Raw genomic sequence first — 15657 nt, 5'->3', positions numbered from 1 at the left:
GAAGTACAAGACAAGGGGGCAACGAACGAGTTTGTAAGTAGTATAAGGCACTAGATGTTACAAGCGACAGAGTTCAATACGTGCAACACGGCACTGGTTTGCCGAGCGAGTTCTTAATGCATCACGGAACATTGCCCTCCACTCTGACTAGCGCTCTTAATCCCGCCAACGAATTGTCGCAGCCAGTGTTCGCTGCCGTTGAGCTAGATTTGTTGATGCTCGCCTGTGCTCGTGTGGCGGCATGCTTAATAGTTTATTTAGCAAGCGACTCTTCACTGCAATATCAGCGCCCCATAAAACAACGTGGGTTACTTTGCGTGATTCAATATACTGTGCTATCGCTATCAATGCTAAGCCATTAGAGTGAAACTGCTACTTTTTTCACGAAACATTGCTTAAAATTGTATTTACAGAAGTATGTACAATATATTTATTCTGTAACCACATTTCACTCGGCTTTTTGTTTATTAATCCAATTTATTTGTGACCACTCCCCTCTTTATTGTCATGTGGCCGTGACAGTTCTTTAAGTACGTCACAGGGATGCAGGAGATAAAGTCCATGAGATGACCGCTCTTAACTAGTGTAACTGCATTCCACGCGAAAATTCCTACATTACTTACATTGATCGGTTTGTTGAAGAACTAGACAACGTCCAATTAAATAGAAATGTATACAGATGTATCAAAAATGTACGCAACTTCGGTTATGCACCTGAGGCATTTGCTGTGCATGATGCTGCACAAAACTGTACATAACGTTGGCGTTATATTGTATGTTGACGTGGGCATCGTGAAACAGACGACGAAAGGAAAAAAAAAACAAAGTGAATCGCTTCAATTTGTCTTAGAAACTTAGCAGCAGGCGGCTTCCAAACGCTAGGAACGCGGGAAGACCACGCATATGAAGCGCCTAGGTATATCGGCGGGTCGAATCTTTGCACCTTGCCCAAATTACCTCCAAAACCCGAAAAGTGGGCCGCGAATACGCTCAGCAGCCCCAAAAGCCATGCATAAAATATGCGCTAAAGGAAAAAAAACCGCGAAGACGCGCACTCACCTGCAAACGCCCACCGCGCCTCGCGCGCGTATCAACCCATTACCGCAGTGTGAACGTCCCCGTTTCGCCACTTACGTGCACTTGATCACGTGACATACAACATCGGGGGTGCAGGGGGACGGCGCGCATCAAGCCAACGCCCTTATCGGCTCATCCTCACACGTTATTCTTCGCGCCCACAGCGCACGGCGCCCGGGGAGCCATCTTATCTTGCTTCATACGGAACGTCCCGGCTACGCCGACGACTTCAATTCGGCTGGAGTGTCCATGGAATCGCCATCCCAATAAAGAAGTCGCACTTTCGCCCGAAAGGCGAAGCATCGATTGCGATAGCAAATTAGTGGATACCTAGCTATACAATGTGAGGATAGCAGTTTTATTTGCCGTATAAACTTGCAAACGTGGGCATATCAACTAAATTAACAAGCATGGTATCACGCGCGCACACGCAAACCAGAGCACATCTCACTCCATGGCCGCGGAAATTCGCTCTCATAACACTGGGGTGAGGAAGCGCGGTATAGCAGCAGCGTGTGAATGGACCTTTGTGCTGGCTCTCGCATCAACGTCAATTAAGCGGCAGAAACACAGCGCGTGGACGACGCTGACCCCGTCGCAGACGGCCATAGAATAAAGAACCAACTTAGAGAAGAGAAACTGTATCTTCAGCAGTGGTTCGAAAATAAGCAGCGGCAGCGCATGGAACTTACTTAGGTGGACGTCAGATGACGTTGCTCAATGCAAAAGCGGAAGTGCAAATTTTTTTTTAGAGCAAAATCCAATATGGCCATTCCTTGCCGGTCGCGTACGCTGGTTCGCGCCGTGCTTGCCCTGCAGGCTATGCGGCATGCATCAATGCCTTCGCTGCCGCGTAGCTGGCGCGTTCTAATTGCCAAGAGCCTCTACTGACGCCCATACAAACAAGCCACAAGTGAGTGAACAGAACGCGCGACTTCATTGGCAGAAGACAAGCAGTGTACATTGTCGTGCAATAGCAGAAATAAAATTTGCATGTCGAGATACGCTGGAATCATTGACGCGAGCTCGTAAACGGCTCACTGTCGTCGTCGCACGTGGAGGCCCGGTTAACGAGCGACAGCCAGCAGCGGAAACATATTGGACAGAGTGTGCCACTTGTTTGCAGCGACAGTCGCCGTCAAAAATGCCCAAATTGCATTGCGAAGCAATCGGGTGACGCAATGCATCTGCTGCAGCAGCCTGCACAGCGACATGGGCTACCCCGGATTTTAGCCGTTCATTCCTTTCCAACCTGCACGTTTCTTTCGGAGGCCGCTAATGTGTGGCTTACACTTGGTGTCTCACATTGTCTCAATGTGGACAAGTCGCTTTCGTGGGCATCGCCTTCATCAGCTACTTTTGCGGGCCTTTCCAACCATCTGGCTATGAACTTCATACGCATCGAACTATGTAAGCACATATGCTGGCCTCCGTTCATGCCTAATCGCGGCCGAGAAAGGCCAGAGGCACAATTTGCCCATTGCTGCAGCAGGAAAGGGCGAACGGGGAGCACGAATCACGGTGCATGAAAATTGGGAGTCTATGTCGCTTTGCAGGCTGCGGAAGCGAATGCTTACTTCGAGAGACTGCTTCCCAGTGCAACCGACCAGGCCGCAAGATTCTAAAGATTCACTGCGACCGTAGCCAAGTGACATAACAGCAAAATTAAACAGCAATCAATCATCACATAAGGTAGCATACAGTGAGCATTCACATACACGGGTCTTTACGGTACATTCAGCCGCTTACCTACAGGCGTAATGCTTGCTTTCGTCGAACGTGGTGGTCTAGTAACGAGCGACAACCAGCAGCAGAAACAGATTGGACAGAGTGTCCCACCTGTTTGCAGCGGCAGTCGCTGTTAAAGATGAGCAACTTGCAGTGTGAAGCAATTGGGTGACGCAGGCATCTGCTGCCGCAGCCTACACAGTGACATGGACTGCCCATCATTTTAGCATTGACTCCTTTCCAACCTGCACGTTTCTTTTCTTTCGGAGGCCGCTAATGCGTGGCTCACACTTGGTGTCCCACATTGTCTCAATATGGACAAGTCGCTTTCGTGGGCACCACCTTCATCAGCCACTTTTGCGGGCCTTTCCACCCAACTTCATACACGTCCGACCATGTAAGCATGTATGCTGGTCTCCGTTCATGCCTAATCACGGCCGAGAAAGGCCAGAGACACAATTTGCCCATTGCTGCAGCAGGAAAGGGCGAACGGGGAGCACGAATCACGGTGCATGAAAATTGGGAGTCTATGTCGCTTTGCAGGCTGCGGAAGCGAATGCTTACTTCGAGAGACTGCTTCCCAGTGCAACCGACCAGGCCGCAAGATTCTAAAGATTCACTGCGACCGTAGCCAAGTGACATTACAGCAAAATTAAACAGCAATCAATCACCACATAAGGTTCAGACAATACATTATACATTGGCTACGAACCATATGGCAACAGTGAGCATTCACATACACGGGTCCTTACGGTACATTCAGCCGCTTACCTACAGGCGTAATGCTTGCTTTCGTCGCACGTGGTGGTCTAGTAACGAGCGACAACCAGCAGCAGAAACAGATTGGACAGAGTGTCCCACCTGTTTGCAGCGGCAGTCGCTGTTAAAGATGAGCAACTTGCAGTGTGAAGCAATTGGGTGACGCAGGCATCTGCTGCCGCAGCCTACACAGTGACATGGACTGCCCATCATTTTAGCATTGACTCCTTTCCAACCTGCACGTTTCTTTTCTTTCGGAGGCCGCTAATGCGTGGCTCACACTTGGTGTCCCACATTGTCTCAATATGGACAAGTCGCTTTCGTGGGCACCACCTTCATCAGCCACTTTTGCGGGCCTTTCCACCCATACGGCTATCAACTTCGAACCATGTAAGCACATATGCTGGTCTCCGTTTTGAGCAAATCATGGCCCAGGTAGGCCACAAGCACAATTTGCCCATGGCTGCAGCTGGCCAGAACGAACGGGGCGCACCAGTTACGGTGTGTGTATACTGGGAGTCTATGTCGCTTTGCGGACTGCAGGAGCAAATGCTTACCTCGAGGGACTGCTTACCAATGCAACTGACCAGGCCCCCACATCCGAGGAACGTAACAGAGTTACCACAACCAAGTGGGGCAGCAAAACCAGATTCTGCTATCAATCACTTCGGTGTAGCTTTCACAAAGACCCAGGCTATCAAGGAAGAGGAGCAATCATCAACGAGACTAGGAATATGGAAAATGAGAAAGCTTGCATTCAAGAGAGAAGCCACTCTGCTCTACATGCATTGAAGGCTAAAAACATCAAGAAAAGTAAGATGGTGCACAGCACATGTGCATAGTTTACTGCAAGACACATGCCAATGCGCATCAGCTATTTCAGGAGAGGAATTTCGCATGACAACATACACTAGAAGATACTGCTACAGATATGTTAGGCTACTAGACAGTGACTGGTATTAAGTATCAGCGAAGAATCGGTTGACCTTAATGTTTGGATGAGGATGAATGATCTCTAACAAAAATGGGCAATGAGAAAGCTTGCATTTGTATAAGAAAAATTACACTTGGCACAAACGGAATTGACATGGCTAGGAATCTGATTAAGGGCAAACTGACGGAACTCGATCTTTTGGCCAGTGTCGTCCGTGCTTGGTCAGATGTTGCAGGTGCATCTGAAGGCGATGAATTTCTAGAAAGTCCTTTTTGAGTTACCTGGATGACTCAGCCAAATGTCCGTGCTGGTGGAATGGTGGCTGAAGCTCTTTTCAGTCTTGACACAGTCCTCTGCAGACTTGATGATATTCTTCTGCATGCGCTTCTTTGTTCTCGGTGTAAAAGCCTTGCAAATTCGGCTCCAGCCCCTTGTTGGCGCAGATAGGAGCTTCTGTGATGACCAAGATGTGCTTGGCGTAGACTCTGTTGGGGCAAAACGGTGACACATGAGATACAGCACAGATTAGCCAAACTTATGTGTTTACTTTTATGTTCGAACCAATTATACTGAACCATAAATATGCACAAACATTCATATCTGCTGCAAACAGCAAGCCAATAAATACAGCATATATCAAACATATTTATTTCTGAACCATGTGCTTACCTTGAAGTAGTAGCCAACGTCCACACAATGACCTTGTTGTAGCAGGCAGCAGCTTCTGTTTAGTGCGTGTAGTTTGTTTTTTTATACTGGTGCCGTCCTCATTACTGCATGTCTGGAACAGAAATTTTGACTGAATCAGAAATTGAAAAAGCGAAGTTTTGCAATATGAATTTCTTTAATTATGTGGTTTTACGTGCCAAAACCACTTTCTGATTATGAGGCACGCCGTAGTGGAGGGCTCCGGAAATTTCGACCACCTGGGATTCTTTAACGTGCACCTAAATCTAAGTACACGGGTGTTTTCGCATTTCGCCCCCATCGAACTGCGGCCGCCGTGGCCGGGATTCGATCCCACGACCTTGTGATTGCAATATGGAATGCATAACTTGTGCCCGCCTGGAAGGTAATGAGACGGGTATTATATAACGATTCAAGCAGCGGTGTTAAACGACTCACCGTTATTGCCGTTGTCAGCCGCAGCAAAATCCATTGGCATTGATATATATGCCTTACCCCATCAGAATTTTCTCGACTAATTCACTGTGACTAATATTAATGTTTATATGGCCAGCTATTTCAGAAGTGCAGTTTATATGAGTTTTACAGCTTTTTGTTCACATTTATATTACATATATATGTGTATATATGTTTCTTTTTTTGTCTGTCATATGTGAAACGTTTTGTAGCTTCTTTACGCACAACTACTCACTTTTTATGCATTCTTGCAAAACTGTGTATATATATTTTTTTTTGTTAAAAACACGCGGCAGCTCCGCGCTGCCCATGTCTTGTCTTCATAGGGGGCAGGGTGTTTTTTCAAGCTGCACTTGCAGCTTTTCTTCCCTGTCTCCCCCAATCTATTGGAAATAAAGATATATTCATTCATTCATTCATTCACATATATGTTATGATTTGCGGCTACAGAACACATGCAAATGTGCACTGTCTGTTCTAGGGTGCTTAAGCAGCATGCTAAGTAAATATTGCTATTGTCCACAAAATTGATGTCTGCCTTGCTACAATGCATGTCAACAGCTTAAGTATTATTAAGATCACAAACGAGAACATTTGTGCGTTCATTTATACAATACAAAAGATCACACTGCTGGTTCCACAAGCAAATGCATGAAAGTCATGAAGCTATTAGAACTGATGCATTATTTTCCTGCACGAACGTGATGCACCGCTTTACTACTGCAAAAATAAATGCCCTACGGTAAGCCAAACTGAACAGCAAGAACATTTGGCACCAACAAAAACGAAATATGGGTGAATTATCATGCTTGCAACTGTTTAATACATTAAATTCTGTACTTTCACTTCACTTTACCAAAGGATTATTCGGTTTTGTGGACGAAAGACGTTGCTGCCGGACTCGAAAAAAAAAGTTTAATATGTATATTGATAAGGCTACTCAGTCACCTACGACTACGGCTACAATAAGACGAAAAATGAGACGCGCGTTCCGATATCGCTCTTTCTTTCCTGGTTGTGTGTGTAAACGACAGCCTCGCAAGTAAAGGTTTATTTAGGAAACAGCAGCTGAGATCCTGACTGCCCATATGTAATGCAGGATCTAGTTCGTTAACTTGTGCCCGCCTGGAAGGTAATGAGACGGGTATTATGTAACGATTCAAGCAGCGGTGTTAAACGACTCACCGTTATTGCCGTTGTTAGCCGCAGCAAAATCCAGCTCCCGTTTCGATGCAGACTTGTTCCGAATGGCTCACGACCGAAACCCAACTTCCGGGCTTACATGTCCGCTTGCAAACACGTAACTTCACCCCAAGTTAAATAACGCGAGACATGGAAGCGCAAGAAACTAGCTTCAGAAACAAAGAAGCAATCAGTCTGAGTGTACGAACGAATGAATCCGTGGCGCCGTGCACTCGAAAATACCGGTAAAATTTTTAAATCCAGGCCAGAAGTCACGTGAAAGATCGATGATGCTGAACGCTATTTGCGTTTATAATGACGAAGAAACTATAAACTTACTAACAAAGAGTACATTATCTAATTAGCAATGATAATTTTGCGCTGTTTCTTATGTAAAAAAAAATGCTTCGGTAAATGTAAGAGAAAGTTTGTAAGACAAAATTGCGCTTACTACGACGCCTCTGCCGGGAAGTGTTGGAACTAACGTTGGCATCCCGAAGTGATTCTACTACGCTGCTTTTGTTAGCAGCGGCGCGCGGTCGATTTTTTCGCCCTCTGTGGCCATTTGTTGAACTTGAGAGAGGGCTACCCCTGGACGGCTTTCGCGATAAGCGGCCCGGTATTAGCGGCGAGAATTCGGAGTGGCGCCCTCTCGCGAGTGACGTCACGGCCAGGACACCGCTCGCTCCGGCTCGCTCTGCTGCCGCGCGCGCTTATTACCGTCGTGTGTGCTTGGGCTATGATTGGCTCGAGCCATACTTGTTGAAGGGTATGTCGGCTTCTTTCGTCTGTCATGCCTGAACCGCGGCTTTTATTCAAAAGCGTTTCGAGTGGAGAAAATTTGCGGCTCGGATATCGCAAGCTATGTAGCGTCGAAGGGGGGTCTACTGGTTTTACAATGCATATATGCGCCGCGTCTGTCCATAAATTTTGCGTAAAAATGCTTTCTGCAAATTCAACACGCAAATTTGTGTATGATGCTTCGCTAAACACTTAGCATTCCCTTAGTATTTAGCTGTGAGAGATATCGCATTTTACATGGAAGAAAAATATTGGTAATTGGCGTCAACATGTTAACCGCGTTAGAAAGGCACTGCCCAGCGAAAGTGTCATCATGATTCTTATTACTCTGGTGAGTTGTTCTAGTGAAATGTGGCCATTTATTATTGCGCAAAAGAGAGAGGCGCGCATTTCTTATGAAAGAGATTGCTGTTGTTTTCTCCCCTCTCTGAAACAGGCCTCCTAAAAACGAATTGCTTATGCCTGCTAACATGACGGCGTGTCATGTAGAGCATTTACATAGTTGTTTCATAAATACCATAGTAGCAATCACCTGAGAGAAAATTTTCGAGGTTAAGGTTGAGAGCCAATGAATTGCAAGCGATGAAATGTTTCATGGTGGCCCTCAGTAGCCTTTATCGACAATATATGGCACATCCCTCACGCAACGGTAGCAACCGACTGCCAGTATGGCGAGGCGCGCATTGCATGCGAAACCCATCAGTTCACTACAACTTCGAGTTGAAACCATAGCGTCATTTTTACAGCACCAATTGGAAGGCCTAAAGTATTCCCGACTACAGCGCAGCTTAGATTCTCTAGAAAGGGAAAATTCAATCTTTTTGTGCCTCACCATGCCTCGATGCAGCGTTGCTTCATTATACAAACGGATAACTATTCGCTTCATCAGTACATAGAAGAGAACCTAGCAAACCTCCTTAAAGAAAACACCACAAGAACACCACAAGCCTCGCATATATCACTTGCCTTTTTACTCTCCACCGGGGAATTATATCTTCACATTGTCCCATACTACTAATGATTGACGCTTCGACTTCTTTCCGGCTGCAGCCATATGGTCCAAAAGGCATATTTCACTAAAATATTTGGGCCGAGCAGCCTGTGTCAGTACACCAAACAGATTCGTCATGTATATTCCTCGAGCAACAAGCACCAGTAAATTTCTCAAGTGAGTTGAATGTGTAGCACGGAAAAGGGAATATGTATTGGTACATTCCTTTTTGTATTCTGCAAAAAGCTGTTAGCCTTAATTAGCTTTACTTCAAATTACCGCCACTTAAAATAAACACGCGAAGAACCACCTAATTTTGAGAAGCAGTTAAAGAAACAAGTGGTGCTTTTAGAATCTAAACTATAATGTTAAGTCCTCGTATTACTGCCGAGCGCTTCTTTGAAGAAATGCAAAAATTCGATATTATGCCACGAACCACTCGTCATGAGCAAACCTGTTTTAGCGGATTAAAATCAAAGAAACTGTTGTAGAGGTCATATATAGCCAGTGTTTGTGACGTACCTGTGGCACCGGGGCAGGTATGGTACCATAACTGGATTATTATATGCTCTGTATTTGCAGTTGTCGATCCGCGCATGAAAAACCCGCAATGGACTGGTCTGCGCTACTTCGGCTGGCACTGCAGCGTCGCCTTTGAGAGCGCATTTTCGTCTAAGAAATAAGCTCTTTGAATACATTTTCGTGACTGAAGACGTCGTAAAAAAATATTTGAGATTACCGCCATACGTATACAAGCAGAGAGAACGAGCGCGAACAAACGAAACCACCGCACAAATTTAGCGCCCGGACGCGGCCCAAACTGCAGCAGACGAAAGGCGCGAGTCCGTGCCCTGACGTCACGCGACCGGCGCTCGCAGCGCCCCTGTAGTTCGTTCTCGGGGCTAATAGGACACGCGCCCCCACAACCTCCCCCTCCCCCCCCCCCCCCCCGAGCTCTGCACGCGACGACAGGCTGCACACTTCCTGCCCGCTTCCCTCCCTTGCGTGGGCGACATGGAGCCGCGGTCGCCGGCTCCCCCTCTCGCGATTTCACCCGTACACACAGAATGCGGCACCCTTTGACGATTGTATCGCTCTGGGACTTTATACGGAACCTTACGGCGACGGCGGCGACGTCGGCGGAAATGCACCTGGAGTGTCCATATAGTTGCTATTGCAATAAAAAGCCTTTTTTTTGGTTACCCTCAATAATAATACTCTTTATATGGCTCAGTCACAGGATCAAACGGGGTGCCCTGACGGAGTTCCGGTTGCAAATAAGTGCGGCAGATTCATTTACGCCCTACATACCGAGCCAGACCTGGCTGCAATTCCTCAACCACCTCCTGCGGCCTCACAAGTTCGTGGCTGAAGACTGCATCCTGATCGATGACATTGGCCTCAGTCAAACGATGAACGAACTCTTCAAAAACTTCAGGTTTGTAAGGGCCGAGCGATATACGTGCTTTAGCAGTAGGCCACTGAGGCCAGCTTTTTAAGCACGTCTTAACGCTGTAATGGCTATCGTTTCATATACAAGGTGTTTCAGCGAACGCTTGCAATTCTTTTTAATTGCCTGTTGCAGTTCGCACATCCAGGCCATGAGCTGGTCTTCTCGAAACGGCAGGCATTAATTTCACAAAAAATTCAATGTAAAATGGAATAATTAGGAAAAATGCCTAATTAAGGTTTTAAAATAACTTTTTCTAGGCATATATTCCAGTCTAAAAATTATATTGGGTGAGACTACAAGGCATATGCACTTGAAAGGAACTGTGTAAATGACACTTATTGCGAGATAAGCGCCCTCGTACTCAGTGGCGTAGCTAGGTCGTCTGGTACCCGGGGCCCATAGGTCTTCTGTCACCCCCCCCCTCCCGGTAGTAGCCCGCGGTGTCTTCAGACGTATATGACACCGCCCCCCCCTCCACAGGCCCCTTGCACCCGGGACCCACGCCCCCCCCCCCCCCCCCCTGTTGCTACGCCACTGCTCGTACTGCAGGTACCAAATGCGCTATCGTTCCGCTTACTTTCTTGACAAAACGTCATTTTATGCATTGAAGCACAAAAGCAACTGAAACACCATTGCGTTTCTCCGCAAAGTTCGGGAATGAATATCTTGAAACTCGTGTCATTCTGAGAATTCGTTTCAAATAGATTCGCCTGGCGAACTCCGCTCCTAGAATTTGTAAATTGCAATACGTGTCATAATGTAATTCGTTAAAAACTGCATTACTATATATTTATTTAGCCGAGTATATATTCAATATTTTGCTTAATCTTCACATTCTCGAGTAAACGAGCTCATGGACTAGAACTGCGCTGTTTGTCACCGGATATTCTTAAAAATTGCTGAATGTGTTCGGTGAAACACACTAATTATTGATACGCTGCTGAGTTTTCAGTGATATGATAGACATTTCAAGACTCATTGACTAGAAAAATATTGTACTGATTAGGGTACAAACATATTATTGTTTCTTCTGCGAATGTATTCTGCGCTGCCGGAAATAAAGGTGAAGTAGTACTGAGTTTACAAGAAAATGGTTAAGCAATGTAGGCTTCCTGGAGGCCTGATAAATAATTTTTGAAATTGTAAAGGTTCTACCTCACACTTCTCGGACAAGTATCAGCAAATGGAAGATGACAGCATATGTCGAGCGTTAGTTGTGCATGTGTGATAATTTTCTTTCATATTCAAGCTTGTCTGGAAATGCCCGGCATTGCGTCATCGACGTTATCGTGACGTCGCGATGCACGACTAAACTTGCCGAGTGTCTCAATAAACATAGATGTTGCGTATTGCCTGTGAGGCAGATTCCAGTTTCGTAGCTTTAGATCTGAATAGTTCTTCACCGCCACTACACCTGGCAATAAGTCTGTTGCCCCCAAAAATATATAAGTAAAAATAAAGTAAATAAAGTAAACAAAATTTCTGCATGCGCTTCTGAAAGCGCTTCCGCGGGGCAGTTGCTCCAACTGCAAGAACCGAAAAAGCGTCTGTATTCTGATGTCATGGAATATCCATATCCTGGACAGCGAAACTGAGTTCGTGAAAAGAAGTAAATCAATGAGGACTCTCTGATGCCACTCTATACTTTTGATGCGCAGTTTACATGCCGGGAGTAGAACACACCAACCCGCCCCCGCTCGATACCCTCAACCTGGAACCTTGCGCACGATGGAAGATGGCCCGCTTCCTCCCCGCTTTCCTCCGCAGCGCGCGCGCGAGATTGAGTCACGGTTGCCGCTCGCCCTCGCACGCATTCACTCGCTCATGCGGCATATGCAACATCACGGCGACATCATATGGAACATCACGGCGACGGCGACGGCAGACGTGCACGCGGTGTCTTCATATAATTGCTATCGCATTAATAAATAATGAAGGTATCCTCGCAGGAACCAGGACCTACTGTACACACTGGGCTGGTGGTTCGCGCAACAGTTCTCGGTGATTGCCTCGCTGGATGGCGGTGTTGCTTCCTACGGTAGCGCAGCGATGGCGTTGGCCAACCGACCCAGTGACTGCTATGCCCTCGCCGAGAGCCGCTTCCGGCGGCATCTCTTCCTTCAGAGGGCGCATGCATCGCTTGGCACTGCAGGCATGCGGCAGGTCGAGCGCCTTCTGAGTAACATTCGCAACACCACGATAAGACTTTTGAGGTACGCGCTAATGCAACATCAATGCAAACAACTGGAGTTCCTCGTTTAGAGTTGCGGTACAGTTTGAGGGTTCGATAGCATGGCGTCGTGGAGTTATTATTCGCTGTTGTGTAAACGTTAGGGCATGCCCTTCTAGATCATAAATGCTACAATGTCTGCGCTTCCTACGACTTCTCGTTAGCTATTTGCGACACCGACTGACGTTTTCGATCGTATTCAGTTTCAATATGGATTGAAGATGCCAGGACAAGTCTGCATTGCCCAATAATAAGCCGAGTGCAAGGTATTGCGCTGCTCATAGCAAGAAAAAGTAAGCAAATATTAGTCAAATGTTCGCCACAAGCAATTCGTCGTCTCCTAAATTTTCACTACGCACGTATCACGCCGTTTGGTCTTGTCGCTCCTCTTAATTGACGTGAGGCCTCCAGCGATCTTCTTTTATACGAGCAATGTAAGTGACGTCTACAACAACAAATGCATTCCTCTTATTTACTTAACCTGCTCGTGTCAGAACCCAGCTACGCACCCGAATAAGGCTCATGAGCTGCACTGTCCTTGTTTGTGTTCTTCCTCCCTTGAATGTTAAGTACATGCGCACTACTTTAAAAGTGGAAAATTGCCAGCTTTTCCAAACGCTTTTCGTGCCGTTAAGCTCGGATTACTTTCCTGCCCCGTTTATCTTCGGTCTTCGGAAGTCGTAATTTGTGTTAACTAACCACAGGACTTTTAACAAGCTCAGTGTTGGTGTTATTAATAGATATGTATTATTTGCGCTCGCTAGTTTTATACGAATAGCGCAGCCGCCTTTTCCTACTCTCAACAGCGGGCGGATGCTGTCGTAGGCAAAAAATAAAATACAATAATTCTTATTTCCATAGATTTTCCACTCGCTACACTTCAATAATATGGATAATCAAGTTCGCACCCATAAAACCGCTTTCACAGGTAGCCTCATCTGACTTCGAGCAGATGCGATTCTTTTTTTTTTCTTGCTAGTTATAATTAAAGAAATGATGCTCCATTAATTACACTTCTTGTTGCCGATCGGTAGTTCTGTATGACTACCTTAGGCCTTCTTGAATGCCCTGGCTTTGTGCAGCTTCCTCCCATGGATGGACGCGCAGTCTCGCAAGGATGCCGTCGCCATTGTTGAGGCCACGGAGTTTGAGGGATGGAAGCCCCACCTCGCAGACGACCGCGACGATGCAGACACTCAGGAAAAGCTGCAAGCAATGTAAGTTTCAAGACGATAGACCTTCTAAGCGCCCAATGACTTCAGCATTATGGCTGTGAATCGGAAACCTTCTCAATAATTGGTCGTAATTACGTGTTAAGCCTTTAGCGTGTAGCAAGCTGAAAAAAAAAACGAAAAGCGAAGACGTTTGGCCAGTTGTAAACTCACACGTTGCTAACGATCTCCCGACGAAGTATCTGGTATATTTGGAGCATTTATATGTTTAGTAATAATTGTTCTGCCTAAATTAAAAGTAAATTTATGTTTCACAGTGCATATGATAGGTTTATAGTGCGAATTTAAAAACGTTACGATTACTTGTTTAGAGCAATTCGCTATTTCCGTAGCTCTCTTTTCCCGTCCGCTGCGCTCGCCACTTTAGTGTCACAGCTATGGGGGACCGCATAAAATTTTCTTCCGGGGGAGGGGGGGGGCAGCAGGAGGAAGCAGCACATTCTCCCACCCCTCATACCGGAACGACGATTTTGGATAGGAGTAACGAAGTAACCGAGGCTTTATTGCATCTTAATCAATTATGCGGATACATCCACATGTTGGAATCAACGTGAAGCAGAGCTTTCGTGAAGGTGTTTTTGAAATGCTATGAATGTGCCGCGCACGCATGGGCTCTCGCATTTCCGTGCTACACAACGTGACAAGAAGTGTGGCCAATGGCTGGAGCATCGGGCTGCTGCACTGGGCGGCCGAAGTTCCGAGTTGATTTTTTTTTAAGTGAATGTGAATCGATTCAGCGACAACCTGACGAGCGACAGGCCGACCGACCCATGGGAAACCATGGAATGGTACGAAAAGAACGCTACGCTTTAACAACCATTCTTGCTGCTGGCTCCTGTCACGTTTCGTCAAGCAAACATTGTCAGCCGCGCCACCGTTGTGATACCTGTTTAGGGCGAGGTTAGAACCGATAAAGCCTAATAATAAAACACAAGGGACAGTGTCATTGAGCATATCGTATATCAGTAGAGAAAAAATGGTCTGAAGGCGCGCCTGGAAATCATTTAACCATTTTGGCATCGTGCAACAAGGTATAAGGAAACGCATGCCAGCAGAAAGCAATGCAGGGGCCCATGCGCAGAATTAGATCCCTTTATTGGGCCATGCAGCGGTGGCGTAGAGGTAGAGCATCCACCTTGCGTGCAAGTGGACCGTGGTTCGAATCCCGGCGCCGCGCAACTTTCCACCGCATTTAAAAAAAATCCACGTGTTGATAAAATTGCATAAACAGGCCTGGAGTGCGGCCTGGTCCCGGTGACGAGAACCGGTAACTCACTCCCTCACCAGAGCAGGATTTGCCACCCTGGTGCAGTACTTGGTCACAACCTCCTATAATAATACAACAATCAAACTGCGGCCCTCAGTCCCCAGCAGCTGGGAAGCAACTGACCAGGGCGGCGGTCAGTCATGTGACGTACCAGAGAGTGCTAAGAATCTCTGGGTCGGGACAGGCCACTATTGGAATCTCAACTTGGAAACGTTTAACGCTAGAACGTTATCTACTGAGGCGAGTCTGGCACTGCTATCGGAGGAATTAGAGGGTAGGAAATTGGATATAATAGGGCTCATTGAGGTTAGGAGGACAAAAGAGGCATATACAGTGCTAAAAAGCAGGCGGTCCTGTGCTACCGGAGCTTAGCGGAGAGACGAGAACTAGGAGTCGGATTCCTGATTAGTAGGGATATAGCTGGTAACATACAGGAATTCTAGGGCATTAACGAGAGGGTAAGTTAACGAGAGGGCTCCTACTTCCAGTCATGATGACCAGGAAGTCGAAAGCTTCTATGAAGACGTGGAGTCGGCGATAGGTAAAGTCAAAACAAAATACACTATACTGATGGGCGACGTCAATGCCAGGGTAGGCAAGAAGCAGGCTCGAGACAAGTCAGTGGGGGATTATGGCATAGGTTCTTGGAATAGCAGGGAAGAGTTATTAGTAGTTTGCAGAACGGAATATTATGCAGATAATGAATAACTCCTTCCGCAAGCGGGATAGCCAAAAGTGGACGTCGAGGAGCCCGAATGGCGAGACTAGAAATGATATATACCTCATACTCTGCCCTAACCCTGGCATCATACACGACGTGGACGTGCTCGGCAAGGTGCAGTGCAGTGACCATAGGATGG

General features: G+C 46.6%; 1 protein-coding gene across 1 annotated transcript in view; it reads left to right on the top strand.

The window, feature by feature from the left end:
* Positions 1–15657, top strand: part of LOC142590164 (membrane metallo-endopeptidase-like 1) — a 42539-nt gene that overhangs the window by 10438 nt on the left and 16444 nt on the right. The window contains exons 5-7 of the mRNA XM_075702057.1: positions 9850–10053; positions 12018–12281; positions 13381–13515. Coding sequence (XP_075558172.1) covers positions 9850–10053; positions 12018–12281; positions 13381–13515 — 603 coding nt within the window. The remainder of the gene's footprint in view (positions 1–9849; positions 10054–12017; positions 12282–13380; positions 13516–15657) is intronic.

The sequence above is a fragment of the Dermacentor variabilis genome, chromosome 8, assembly GCF_050947875.1.
Source record: "Dermacentor variabilis isolate Ectoservices chromosome 8, ASM5094787v1, whole genome shotgun sequence".
Classification (NCBI taxonomy): Eukaryota; Metazoa; Arthropoda; class Arachnida; order Ixodida; family Ixodidae; genus Dermacentor; species Dermacentor variabilis.
This window is presented reverse-complemented; position numbering and strand designations above follow the sequence as displayed.